Source organism: Stegodyphus dumicola, chromosome 4 (assembly GCF_044657685.1).
Source record: "Stegodyphus dumicola isolate Sdum_Otavi_A_Nest chromosome 4, ASM4465768v1".
NCBI lineage: Eukaryota > Metazoa > Arthropoda > Arachnida > Araneae > Eresidae > Stegodyphus > Stegodyphus dumicola.
In genome coordinates, this window is record NC_140771.1 from 70,851,219 (window position 1) to 70,866,275 (window position 15,057).

The window sequence follows — 15,057 nt, forward strand, 5'->3', positions numbered from 1 at the left end:
ATACGCCGCGCTGTTATTGTTCAGTAGGTTGGGAAATATTTAAAAAATATTAGCGTAGTACTTGTAGTACTAGCGTAGTACCTGCTGACCTGCAGTACCCTCAAAATGTTCGCATCGAAGGAGATAGCGAAATTAATTAAATCTTTTCCTTTGAAAGCTTAAAAAATGAGGAATCCTGCAAAAACGCTTTCTTTAATGTATCCTTGCTCTACAAAATACGTATCTATTACTTACTGTACCACTAAACACATATAATTTTAATATGCATACTGAACGCAGGAAGAACATTACATTTCCGAGCATTGTGAAGCCCTTGACTAAACAAGTTGGTGCCAGTTTGAGAACTCTGCAGCTATAAATTATACAAAACCATACAAAAAAGTGCAAAATACACTCTTGGGATGAAACTCATTAGTATAAAAATATAAACTGTACAATACTATGATTAAAGTGAATCAAATATATTAGTGTAATAGATGTTACAAAGCAACTATTCTCTCACTGTTTAATACGCTGTGAGAATAGTATATAGTTTTAAGTCTCACAGGTTCCTTGCGTGTTGTTCTTGAAGGTATTCTTGAAGATACTAATAATTTGAAGTCTTGATTGCTAAATACTAAGTTACCCTTTTACTTTAAAGAAGCTATGCTGTATCAGTCACTGTATGTAGGTTTGAATTAGATGAAGTTTTATATGGTAGTTAAATTTTTATATTTTTAAGTATATATATTTATTAAGGGTTTGTCAAGCATATAATTATAATATTTCTTATTCTAAGACATGTTTTTTTATATAAATATTTTTCAAAATTAAATGTTTCTGATAACCGAGCTTTTATTTCATTAGTTTTTTTTTTTTTTTTTTTAAATTCCGAATTTTTCTCGCATTTTGGACTCATTAACAGTTTATTCAGACACGTGTTATTCATTTATAAAATGTGTGGTGCTGTTGGTGAGGCTAGGTGTAATACATTTTGGGATATTTTAAAGGTAAAGGCGGTTAGAAAATTACTGTTAATATGATGTAGATTTTAATGCAGATATCGAAGAAGAATCAGTTTCTGGTACTGATTTCAGAAGGAAGTGATGAATGTTAACTAAAAACTTAGTTTACTTTAAAGAGATATACATGCCAATTTGATCTTTCCAGAGGCCCAGGAGTGTCCGAGTTGTTAACACCGCTGACTACTGGTAGTACGACCTGATTTCGTTCGATCTCAGCCAAACGGGCTGGCTTCTTAGTTTGACTTCTCCATGTGTAATGTGGATGCGAGCCAATTTTCCTTAGATTGTATCCACAAAGGCATCCCTCCTCTTAGTCAGATAGCCCTCGCACGAAATCTTTACATAGATCTTTTTAGCCAGAAAACTTTCTTCATCAGCTCATTTTGATCACTGCAAAAGTTCTCTAGACACACGAAATAATTCTCTTAGATTAATTATTTCAATAAACAAAGAACGAAATAGAACAGCATATTTTAAAATTTTTTATTAACAATATTTACTTTGAAAAAAGAATGCTGTTATGAGAGGTACGAAAAATGCATTTAATTTAACGGAGATCAATAAGCAATGTTGACACATATATCGTTTTATAGATAATAGTTTGGAGCAGACTGTTCGCAAAGGAAAAGAGCAGTGCCAATTAAAAGTGCAAAGGAACTAGATAAGACAAGTTAAAATATGTATCACTCATAAAAAAGTGAGGAATACTGAATATTTAGGACTGCTATAGATGTGAAAATTTCAGACATAAAACAGTTTGGGAACTTCAAAAATAAAGTTAATGAGATTAGATGATATCGCCATTTAACTTTAATTCTAATTTAACTGGGTGATGATGTTCTCTACTTTGGCTTCTTTTAATTTACATCAACAAACATAAACCCGGAAACAGATTTGTGAATTTTTTTTTTTCGGACTTTCGAGGACCTACATATGATTCACGGGACATGCTGAGTTTATACCTGTAGATGCAGAACTAAAAATATTTACCTTTTATGCGAAAGAATTCTTTATTTTGTTCTGAAATATGGATAAATGTGCCAATTTAATATATAAACTTGTTAGAACGAGTCACTAGAGGACATTTCTGCAATTAACGAACGCTTTTACCTTTCAATTAGATCAAAGCATTTGGCAAATATTTCAGTAGAACTTTTGCTAGGAGTTAAAAGAATTTAGTACACTTATGGAGAGAATGAAAATGATTAAATTTAATTTTCGCTGAAAGCATCATTATATTCACTTTTTAGTGTATAAATTAGCATACACTTCAGCCTTAAAAAAACTAACTTTCCAGTTTTAGTTTTTTTTCATTATGTTTTATTCTATACCCATGAAAGAATATTTTACAGTGCCATGTAAGTACCTTTTGGATTTACTTCGGTTGTTTATCTTGATCTAGTTTTGATCCAGCGGATTTTGAAAAACAGATAACTGCAGCTCTTGAAGCATGTAATATAATATTTTATTCTTTGTGTACAATTTTAGTTTAAATATTAATAAAGAAATGCAATTTCGTATAAATGCATTTTATGTGGAAATTAAAGATTATCATAGTGTTGGGAACATCGGTGTATGTTAAGTTTTCATCCGGTTCATAGGATGTGGATGCCACATCTATGAACAAGGTGAAAAAATGCGTGCTTAAAGAAACTGAGTGTTTAAGAAATTATTCATTATTAAGGTTTAAAAAATTATTCATTATTACTGGTTTGAACTATTGAAGGTTTGTAGTAAACTGGTAAGCTGAATACTTGGAATTTTGTTAAACACTTGAACAAATTTGCCATAATAACGTATAAAGTGAATATTTAATAAATTTTTCCTGACAATAATAATACTTATAGCTGTTAGTAACCAATTTTAGCGATGTTTATCACCGAAAGATATAACAATTCGAAAAGCATAATCAAAACCAAGTGATAAAAATAACGAAAACTTTTTTTTTTTTTTTTTAAGTAAGAATTTGTATGCTTGAAAAATTGAAAAAAATTCTGGTTAAAGTTAGGCTGGCAACCTATTTCTGCCGTAAAATTTTAATAAAACTCAAATTTATTTTATTCAAAATTTTTAAATTATTAAATTAAAATTTGTTTATTTATTAATTTGTTTAGTTTTGTTTAATTCAAAGTCTAAGTTAAATTGAGGCTGCTGTTTTGCTTAGTTTTAAATTTTGCACTGGTGTATTTCTTCCAGTTAAAGTAAGATCATTTCCTCCCTCCATTATTTAAAAGGATTTTTTTGGAAGTAAGGGAGGTTATGGCTCACAAACTTGGCGATATTGTTTTCCTTGGTGTTTCCGTCGTCTGTAAAACTGACATGCACAAAGATATCTGTGAAGCACTTTCTTTTCAATCTTGTAAATTAGGTAAATATTTTTGGTTATTAGATTTTCGGCTGCTGTTAATAAGCTGAAGCATTATTATATTTGTAAGAGTAAAAATGTTATGAACCTTTCGCTCGCAAATTATCATCATTAGAATTTAGTTCCAGTTTTCATATAATTAGATTTAAAAGACGGGTTGGATCCAAGCATTTAAATAAAAAAAATTATATATATCTGAATTGATAAATTAGCATATCTGAACTTCCGATATTCCATAAGATATTAAGTCTCGAAATCATATGATACGCAAGAAGGATTTGGTAGACATTAAATTTAACTAAGCAGCTGCGTGTAACAGTATTTTGAATTGGAAAATTAAAACACATTTTTATTATTGCCTAAAATTACACTATTCAATACAAAGAAAATATGCTGTATTTATCTTATCAAATGCCTATTTAAAGAAACACTAAAATATCAGTCAATTAAAATTGGTAAATTAATTAAAAGGTTTCTTTTTAAAAAATATAGTAACTATTAAATAGTAATAATAATAATAATAGTAATAACTAATAATAGTAACTATTAAATTCCGCTTGAAAGTAAAGTGAATTATATCACCTATGTAAATGGCAAATTCAATTATATATATATAGGTAATTACGAAGATTCTAGATACAGTACACTTGAACGAACTGACTTGTCAACAGGTTTTCGTTAGAAAGCATCGAATTTTCGAACACAAGGACATGAGAGACTTAAAGCTAAATATGCACAAAGCACCAAAGTAACTTATTTACGTCATATAAGATTTAATTCAGTATTTAATACTTACATTGTGACACATAAAACTTTCACTATCGACTTATTTGCTCACTTACGAATTGAAAATGAAAGAGATAATTACAAGTATTCGTTTGTGAGAAACAACGTACGGCTTTCTTTCTTTTGAAATACATTATTTCCATTAAAACTTACAAACATCCACTCTGTGTTGGAACACATTTCTAAAGATGGCTGGAGATTTCTGATTACGGAATGTAACTTCCTTCTCGAAAGAGTGATGTGTGAATAAATTAAAAGTAATAACTACTAGGATATAATATATACGATCTTTTATACAGACAGACATAGAATGATATGTTTTATGTTCGGACACGATTGTGAATCAAAATCAATATCTTAAAAGCATTGATTTTTACACGCGTTCTATACTGAGTAGGAATAAGTCATGTTTAAAATTAGAAAGCTGTCATTATCAAACTAAGCCAAGGATGTGCAGTCTTAAATATATTACTGAACTTTTATAATTAATCGTGAGGGTAATATACTCTTAATTGATTGCTTTTCTTTATGAGCATTCAGTAATTTCTAATTCCACAGTACCTCTAAATGAAGATTATTCTCAGTTAAAAAGCAGTCATTTTTAATTGGATGTCCATGCCATTCCCTCTCCCCCCCACAACAACAACAAAAAAATAAAAAAATAATAATAATCTTACGAAATACCCAGCCGTGGTAAGATAGCTTCACCGCTATGCCCAGCCGCGGTAAGATAGCTTCACCGCTAAGCGGGTTTAGGGTTTCCAGAAAATTGCAATAAAAACAGTCTGGCCAGATGTGGCGCGAAATCGCCCCTTTGGCGACAAAATTGGCGATATGCCATAGACGGAGCGAGAACATTCTAGAGGGAATTCTTACCGGTTTACCTCAGAATGCTCGAAGGCAGGTCAAAAAAGCTATATAAACCCTGCCTGTACATGGAGTAGTAGTGTATCGTGAAGAGTATCTTGAGTGTGTTGAGCTCCGAGAGCAATCGACCGAGTCGGGAGCTGTATTTAGTGCTTTGCCGTGAAGTTGTCTTTAACGTTATAGCCTGAAGGCTTGTTACTGATTGTTCAGCGTATTTGCCGTAGTTTTTCGACGACTTTAATATGTGTTTTTGGAACTGTCCTAAGTACTACTGGCTAATAAACTGTGTTTTGATTTTTCATCAAGTGTTGCCATCAATCACTCCAAATCCACGAACCCGTATAACGCAACAACAGTCATAATAAATCTGAAGGGTTTCAGATTTTAACGATCTTCCAAAAGGGTTTGTTAAGATTTTTTACGCTCTCGTTGAATTCGCAGTCCACTTGTCTGCTATTGCACTCATTCCTGCTAACCCCCTTTTCTTTAATCTTCGTAGCTTTATTACTAAGCGTCGTTCGCCATACACAAAATTCAACAGCAAAATCTCAAAAATTTTGAAAACAGCATAGTAAAATATGTGTAGAATTTCCGATGCAGTGATTAGTGTTGCATACATTTTTCTATTTTTTTTTCCAGTGTTTTTTCAGTTTATCATATCAATGTTCAACTTTATCAATAAGATGGTTTAAAAAACACTTTTTCCCCTTTATAATAATTACGTTTTGCGTGTTAACTTTATTTATCACGTTCTTCGCACTTACGCCAGATAAAATACATTTCAATAGCAAATTTACAAAATATTTAAAAACAGCACATCTTTAAGAATTTCCTACAAACAGTCTTGCGCTGGAGATAATGTTTTATCCTGTGCCGTGTTGCAACTACTTGCTTTCAAATCGATGAGTTTGTCAATCAAAAATTCATTAAAGGTTTACAAAATATGAAACAAATAATAAAAAATGTATAATGCCATTTTATGAAAATGCTGAATACTTTTAGTTGGATGGATTACGAATTAAATGCATTTTTACTATTTAAATCAGCCCGATTCAAAAGTAAGCAACAACTATTCTTAAGAAATGAGTCTGTTGCTTTCAAATAACTTAGTATCTTTCCTTCTGCAGAATAGCAACAGATTCGAATGAAAAATGAAAGAACTCATTTATAGTGATTCGATGCAAATTCCTTTTTCGAGACTAGTAGCCCCTTTTGGACTGAAAATTTCCCAGATAAAAAGTGTACTAAAATTTCAAAATTGCAAATGAATATTACAGTTGACGCCGCTTAATATGATCGCAGTTAATATTATCTTCAGGATATGTTATCGAACTGGCGAAATCCCTCCCACTTGTATAGGAAAACATGGAAAAATTTGATTAGTATTAACAAAATATTGTAGAATCAATTTTTTTTAAACCGATGTAAAATTGCCACTTTAAAGATAAAAATCACCAAATAAGGTCGAAATAGTATATAGAAATTGCAATATGGTAGCGACGTGTCGCCAAGTAAGATATTAAGTCTTTAAGCAGTTTAGTTGTGATTTAAGACTACACCACGTACAGAGAAGCCTCTTCGCTAAGTTTTAAGACGATCGAATGGATTAATCAGAATTAGCGAATAACAAAGTGGAATTATTTTTAGCCAACTTACTTTTTCGCACCAAAATATCTGAAAAAATTCAAGCTGAAGCATCAGCGACAGAAAAAGATATCTGCAGACATTTTCGGAAACTAATTCACTAATATCATGTGATAAACTTTCTGAAGAAGAAAATGTTGAAATTATTGAATTTCCTACAAATGCTGAGGTAAAGGATACCTTAGTTGCATTTGTATTAAACTAATTACAATTCTATTGATATTCTGACGCATATTTTCATCATCGCATAATGTTATCAAAGTATTCATGGACAAACGTAATCATATTAAGCAGCGCCTACTATACTAAATTGATATACAGATCGAAAAATCTAAAAATATCCTGAATTATTTGTGGAATGCAGTTCAAATGATTAAAGTCAGCCACTAATGTGCTGGATCCATGTGACCACTGAGCAATGCGTAGATTTTTATGACGGGTCCCGAAATCACTGAACCCTGGTAGTTCGAGCCCCCGATTCAAATGCCGGTAAAAAAACTTGCTGCATGAATGTTTTCGTGGTTTTTCCCATGTGTAACGTGAATATGAGCCATTTTACCCTAAAAGTTTGGTATACGAATGGTATGTATAAGACCACTCAATACTTGTAATTCGACCCGAGTTCAAATTACTACAAATGGGGTGGATGTAAGGGTGGTTTCGTGTTTTTCCTCATGCCTAACGTGGATAAAAAGCAGTTTCTACTAGAATGCCCTTCACAAAGGCATGTGTTCCCTTAGGCAGATAAGCCAAAAGTACTTTGCCATAATCAAATAAACCAAACCAAATCAAATTCTTAAAAAACTCCTCTCGAAGGCGTTCCTTCCCTAAGGCCAGTAGCCCTCACATGCCTTGCTTTAATCTATATGATCCAATCAATCGATAAAAATCATGCTTAAGTAAATATATTTTGAGGACGAACAATATGAATGCTAACATCTTGGAGAACCATTGGAGCATATTGTGTATATTAGTTTCCTTCATCCTTAAGCCTGATAAGCTTCATAATATCTTAGTATGGTACTGACAGCCTTCTAAATTAATATATTCTTTGTTCTTCTGGCGCTAAAGCATTCCTGAAGATGGGTTACTACACAATTAACATACACTAGTTGCTATAACAATTCAGTTACACCTTGTATGCTTGCTTTCCAGCTACATAACTAAATACTCTGAAAGATAAGTGTTCAAGATAACCTTAAGAATAGCAATGAGTGGACGTTTGTAAGTTTGTACACAAGCCATATAAAAAATAATTTCTTTTAGCATCATTTATAAAACCTTAAGAATATTTTTTCTCTTTGAATAACATTTGCACAATTTTGGCATATAGAATATATATATATATATATATATATATTTTCAATTTTATTTTTATTAAAATTCCAAAGAGAAAACAAAAAGCAAAAGCAGATTTACCAAATAAAAAGTAGAAAGAAATGGCATGGCGTTTGACTTTAAATGCTGGAAATTGTTGTGAAGACACAGGTAGGTGAAATTCACTGCCATTGCTATTTCCTTTTTGTCTTTTCAAGTAGTTCTCATCTTCTATCAAAGGATTAATATTATATAAAGCATTCGTTTATAAAGAAGAGAACTATTTTTCCCGTTTTAAAGTTATGTGGCATTTACAGTATGTAACTGGAAACATTTGTAAAGCATGAATGCGACAAGGAATGTAATAATACCCTTACATGTATTTGAATTAAACTCGTTTAAGTTAAACTCGTTTTCATAAATGAACTACAGTAATCTTAATACTTACGTCGCTTACAAATTGCATGTGTTGTCATTGAAACATGAAATTTTATTTTAAAAGAACAAAGTGTTTGTTTAAATATGCGAAAGACGTTATCGTTCTCAAAGCTTCTGATCGTTTGGAAATTGAAAAACTGAAAACGAATAAGAATTTACACTATATGGAACTGTTTCGAGATTATTCTTTTGGTCAGTATTAACATTCCAAGAAAATGGGTACCTCGTAGGTATATTTTTAATAAGGTATAATTTTTACATTCATTATTATGGAAATAATTTAAAAGTTAATTATGGTACTACTATGTTTTTAATTTCGTACCATAGACCAGAACATTAAATCTTCAAAAGTGATTATCACACTCTTTTCATACATTGATTATTACAATTATCATATGTTTAAATTCATATTCATTCTTTAAATATTGGGTGTATAAATACGATCCCGCCTTTTTCTTAGGATGATGTTTATAGTACTTGCATTCAACTGAATCTGGTATACTTGTATTTGATAAACTTGCCAGCAACCTTTATTCATCAATATATGACATTCGTTTAAAGTGTAAAACAATATTTTTTTTATCTCATTAAAACTGTTCAGTTTTATGTAAAAAAATATGGCACTTGCAAGACGTTTTACTGTGAAGAAAACTGCCGCAGAAATACATAACGTGTGCTGCTGGGATTTTACGGTGAACAAACGTGTTTCATCGAATACAACTTGCACAGAGTAGTTTCGAAGATTTAAAAATAAAGATTTTGATACACATGAAAAAAAAGTGTGGTATACCAGGAAAAGGATTTCATTTGTTCCAATCGAGACAGACAAACAGATAATCAGAAAGTTACAAATAACGTTTATTGAATTTGAACTAAGCAAAAAATATCTTTTATGGCTAATTTTCAACATGACAATGCTTGCCCACAAAGTCAAGGAACTGTAGAAGCACTTCCTTGAGATGTGTAGCCCAATCCCCCATATCCTCCAGATATTGCTTGTTCAGATCATTATTTGTTTCAATTGTTGCAGAGCGGCCTAATTTCGGAGCACTTCAGTTCTTATAACGATTTCAAAATTCGCCCACTGTATGCAAGACCGGTCAAGGAACTCTAGAAGTTCTTCGCTGAGATATATAACTTATTCGTCGTATGCACCAGATATTGGTTCTTTAAATCACCATTTATTTCAACCTATACGGAGCGGCCTTTTTGGAGAGTGCTTTAATTGTTAAAAGGATTTCAAGAATTCGATTGATGACTAGATTGTCTCAAAATAACCAAAAATAACCAAACTTCTTCGCCTACGGAATCGTTTTATTCCTGACAGATAAGTGAATGTTGTAGCATCTGGTGAAAATACTTTGAATAAATATCTTTCTTATTTTGAAAACGCAAATGTCTTTTATGTATCAAAAAAGGGCAGTCACATTTATACATACTTATACAACCAATATGTATTTAATGGAAGCAGTACTTAAACTTTTGATTAATATTCCATGCCAATATTTATAAGTTCTGACTTTTCGTTGAAATACAATCATTATTCAACAGCTTTTCTGTAAAGTATTTAATAAGCTGTTTTAATTCTTTGGAAGTACATTGAAAAATTAAATTATATAAGCTTGAATTTTTTCTTTTAATTACAAAGCATACGTTTAAGAGAGATTGATCTTATTCCTTCGCCAGTTTTATATTAGAGATGTTACATTTCATTGAAATGCGCTATTAAAATTTTATTAGTTCAAGTCACACTTTAATATTCCCAGATTAACAGGACTTTTTATATTTTGAGGGTTGTATTTTATTAATCCCTTCTATTCATTTCTGCTTTCATGCACCAGATTAAACTTTTATTCTCAAGATAATCTAATGCCTAATCAACTACAACAGAATAAACGTACTTCTACTTTCATCAATGCTTTCCAAAACACATGGCTCTTTACATTTTCAGATTTTAATATCTGCAAGAAGTTTTAGAGGTGCAAAGAGTATGTATGGTGTATGTATGTGTGATTATGGCAAAGCCTCGAGGGCTATCTGCCTAAGGGGAGGGATGCCTTTCGTGGAGGACTTTCTAAGGGAAACTGGCTCGTATACACGTTACACATGGGGAAAACCACGAAAACGCCCATGCAGCCAGCCCGTTCGCGGGATTCGAACCTCGGACCGAACTACCAGTGTTCAGCGACTTTACCGCTCGGCCGCTGGTGGGCACAGAGGTGCAAAGAGCATGGATAAAGAAAGATAAATAAAGATTTCTTCATGATGAAATATCAACAGTATACCAAATGGGAGATAAAAAATGTAGTGAAGCATAATTACATACTGATTATGCAAAAGTACTTTCGAATAAATATAATACTGGTTCGAATTTCGAATAAATATAATTCCTAAGTTTATTTCATATACTTCATAAAAATTATTTATTTAGCATAAATATATTAGTATAATAGAAATAATATAATAGAAAATTAAAAGTTTTTTTAATAATTAAAGGAATTAATCATCGTTGTTCATAAATGTTACATTCCTTATTAAATTTTGAATTTAATTTATTTTTAATATGTTCCCAAACAACAAGTAGTCTGTTTTTTTGCAAATTGTAACAATGTTTCTTATCAGAATTTTTTCTTTCAAAATTGAAACTAGAGAGTAATGATTATGTGTTTTCCTTCATGGTGAATGAAATTGATAAAGGTATAAAACAGCAACGTAGAACGTTCTTAGAAAAACAGAACATATTTCCCTCATCTATATTTACATAAACTTGCATTCATTTTCAAATTCTGAAAGCAACATAGTTAAATTACCTGAAATATATATTAAAAAAGAAAAATTCAGCGTTTTTTTTATCCATAATTTATATTACATATGCAAATTAAAAATACTTTGAAATTTCAGTTGTTACGCTAATGCAACTTGAATTCTATAAACTTTGCATCTGAATTTCAGAAACATACAGTTTCATCAAAGAAATGGCAATACAGATTCATCCAGTATTAGATTTTGAGATTCACATATAAAAAGGAATAATTGATTTTGGTCCCGAAAAAATGTGAATTTTATTCCTCATATCACTCTAATACTGAATAGCAATCTTAATGGCTTTTTATATATTGCATTTTTATGAAGTATTACTATTGAGCATTCTTTAAAATTAATACACTGCATAAGCTTTACATCTAATAATATAACTAAGTTATTTTCACAAGAACTTAACTTGCACTTAAAGAAATAGCTTGGCTGGAATGGTATAGATGTTATGAAATTGTTTATATACATGGATTCCTTATATGGGTGTCCGCAGAGGGGCAATTACTTCCCCCAGAATACGATAAAAGTATTTTTTTTTTTTTTTGTATCGATGATGAATGGATAGTATATACTGGGCCGGTACTAGGTTTGAGTAGCTGTAGGCTTTTCGCTGTTCGGTACAAACCGTGCGATTTCTAGATTCAGTTTTGCCGTAACTAAATTCTGCCTCCCTGTGCAATTGCACCGTTTGCACCAGCTCTGGCGCCGGTCCCGAATATATGTTCATACGTGTTTTTATATTCTATAATCTACTTGTGAACCCTCATTTAAATAATTAAATAAGAAAATATTTTTATTTGTCTCCAGTCTTTGAACTCTCACGAAAAATTTTGTGAACGTTCATAAGTTAAATTTCAATTTCTGGATAAGATGATGAGAAAATGCTGATTGATTTCTAACAAGATTCAACTTTGTCAGTAGAACAGTTGGATGTTTTAACTTACGTTGATAATAATTGAGATTATTATTAGTTTTCAGCATCTAGAAGAAAGCAAGATTACTGTACTGTCAGTATGCCCAGAACCAACTATTACCGACTCCTTTTTGTGTTTCTCTACGTTTATTCCATTTCTGTACATCAAGTGACGCCACTGACCTCGAGCGTTGGAAACAGTCTAACCTTGTTTGTCTGCTGACCTTCAGAAAACGAAACAGTCATGTTTATCATCAGATTTTTCTTATCATTGCCGAACATGTTATTGGAATGGCAGAATTTGTTGAATCTGAATCTTGTACGTAAAGGAGACCATTTTGAATACATTCTATAAAATTCTCTATGATGATGGACTTATGGGACATCCGAAGGACATATAATAAACCTTCTGCAAGATGACCACCCACAGTTTTAGATGATTTAAATTTTTTTGGAGGTTGTTGCTTTAGAAAATTAATGCTCTATGCCTCAGAAATGCTAGTTAGTTTCAGAGATAATCGTCTACGGAAGGTGATCGCCACGAGACAGTTAGCATTATTATAGAATTTTCTGTGTATACGATTTTTTTAGCGCAACGATAAGGCATTCCTAATGCCGCTATTAGAGTTTTTAACAGTTTCTTCTTTTTTAATTATTATGTCCATGTATAAAACAGAAAAAGGAAAAATATTTTGTTTGATTAGTAGGATATATTTAAAAAAATTTATTCATTTTTGCTATTTAATATCTTGATTACTTGTTAAAGAATTTTCTTAAAGTTTAAAATATGAACTGTTTAATTGCTGTTCACTTAATTATATCCCTGTTTAAGAATCTGATAGCAGCTACGAAATTGAGCTTTAGGACTTTCTCGACTTTGTTTTAGCAATTTCAGCACCGTTTAGAATCCAGCAATAGCTGAAGAGCTAAAGACAATAAATACTTTTGCTCTAACAAGTCATACGCCATTTCTTCCCTTTCTTAATACACTATTCTTTGGATAATAGATTACTAAAGGTATTAGTCGATCTAATCTAGTAAAAATGAAACCAAATTCCTTCTTCGCATTATTTAACGATCCAAGTTTTGATTTCACTTCCTTCGTCTTTAAAATATATCTGGGCAGTCGGCATAGTCACGAGACCAGTATTTGTTGTTGAAAAGCCAGATTTCACTCTTTATATGGGGTACTTTGCTCTGGTAGAACCACCTTAAAAAATACAAATTATTCAAACATCTGGTGTTATTCAAGTATGCATCTCATAACTGAAATAAAATTTACAGATATAAATCATATTAAAAATATCAATTAGAATACGTGCAATCCTTATGAATTTAGATATCTACATTACACTTACACACTAATATAAAAGGTTGTCAGAAGTTTGTATTTATCAGATAATTAAATTTCAATAACTTCTGAAATAATTTAACTTTCCCGAAATACCTTTTTTGTTTCTGTGTATATAAGGATATCTGTCATGAAAGAAAATTGATTTTATTCCTGTCATTAATCCTTTTTATGCAGCAGTGAAAATATTGGGGAAAGTGCAGAATCGTCCACTGCTTGGCGCGTTTTTAAGAACTGCACAAACTCTGTTTCCATGTACACATCGACCAATTATCACTTAAAAAAAATCCCAAAATTTCACAACACAAAAATGACATTGCGCACTCCCTTGACTTTATCCATGTACACATCGACCGATTTTTAACTTAAAAAGTTAAAGAAAATTGACAAAAATCCAATTCTTCTTACTCTTGTAAAAAGCTCCAAACAAATAAGTGGGCGATTCTGCACTTTACCCGAAATTTTTGTTGATGTTGTATAGATTTTTTTGTTAAATTCTCTTCGCACGACCGCAACTACTAATTTAAATCACAAACACACAACCAGCAATCCTGAAATATTCAATCTGATAAAAACTGAATTCTACAGAGTAATACATTTTTTATGAACTCTAATTTCACCTCGTGTTACACAAAATATACCAAGAGGCTTACGCAAGTAAGTTAGCATTAAAAAATAAACAAATGTACAATAGCATGCAAATGGGGAAAAAATTAAAAAAATAACTAAACGAAAACATAAAAAGTAGTAAAATAAAGAGCACTCAATAGTCTACATTTGAAAAGGAAATTCCAAAAAAACAGAAATAGTCTTTTTAGTCCAAATAAGTCCAAAAAAAAAATTGGTGGCCAAGATACAGACAAGAGCTTCATAGTTAGTTAGTTACCTGTAGTAACTTTCTCTGCTGCACATGATGAATGCATTCAAGAAGAATATGCTTTACATCTACATCGCCGCTACTGCGGCTGCACAAAGCACTTGAAGCAAGACCAGATCGCTTTAAGTAGCGTTTAAAACTGCCAAGTACAGTCGAAAATTGAGTTACTTTAAAATCCGTCGAAAACGGATAAACTTTCATTCTGTGAAAAACTGTAGGAAAAAAACCTTTTGGTCCATTATTCTTTTGGTAAGGCTAGATATTCTCTATTCCAAATACAGATGGCATCTTTTCTATAAAAGTGATTCCAGTAAGAAACATGAACACGGAGATTTAAATCAACGTGAAGTTTCATCGATAGCTTTACTAGAGCATCAGCCTTCTCATTTCCAAAATTTCCAGTGTCCACGAACGTCTTAATAATAACCTGAATTTCAGTAGAAAGTTTTCTGAAACACTAATTTTCTATAATAATTGTAGCAAAGAAAGGGAACCATTACATATTAATACGCGCATTGGTCTCAAACTACTACAAGAATTTTGAGTCTATTTGACAGCAATTTTAAACATAATCAACTCAGCCCAGCCTGAAAACGGAGAATTTATCATTAGTACCCTTTGAAGTCTCTTTCTTGTTTATCTTCATAAGCAACAAGCGCAAAAATAACCTTGCTGTTCATC

The 15,057-nt window shown here is 31.5% G+C and overlaps 1 protein-coding gene across 1 annotated transcript in view; it reads right to left on the reverse strand.

Annotated features, from left to right (window-relative positions):
* Window positions 1-832: 832 nt before the first annotated feature.
* LOC118201077 (oxysterol-binding protein-related protein 2-like) overlaps window positions 833-15,057 on the reverse strand; it is a 325,620-nt gene continuing 311,395 nt past the window's right edge. The window contains exon 13 of the mRNA XM_085815069.1: window positions 833-13,358. Within this exon, the coding sequence (XP_085671195.1) occupies window positions 13,256-13,358 (103 nt within the window). The 3' untranslated portion in view covers window positions 833-13,255. The remainder of the gene's footprint in view (window positions 13,359-15,057) is intronic.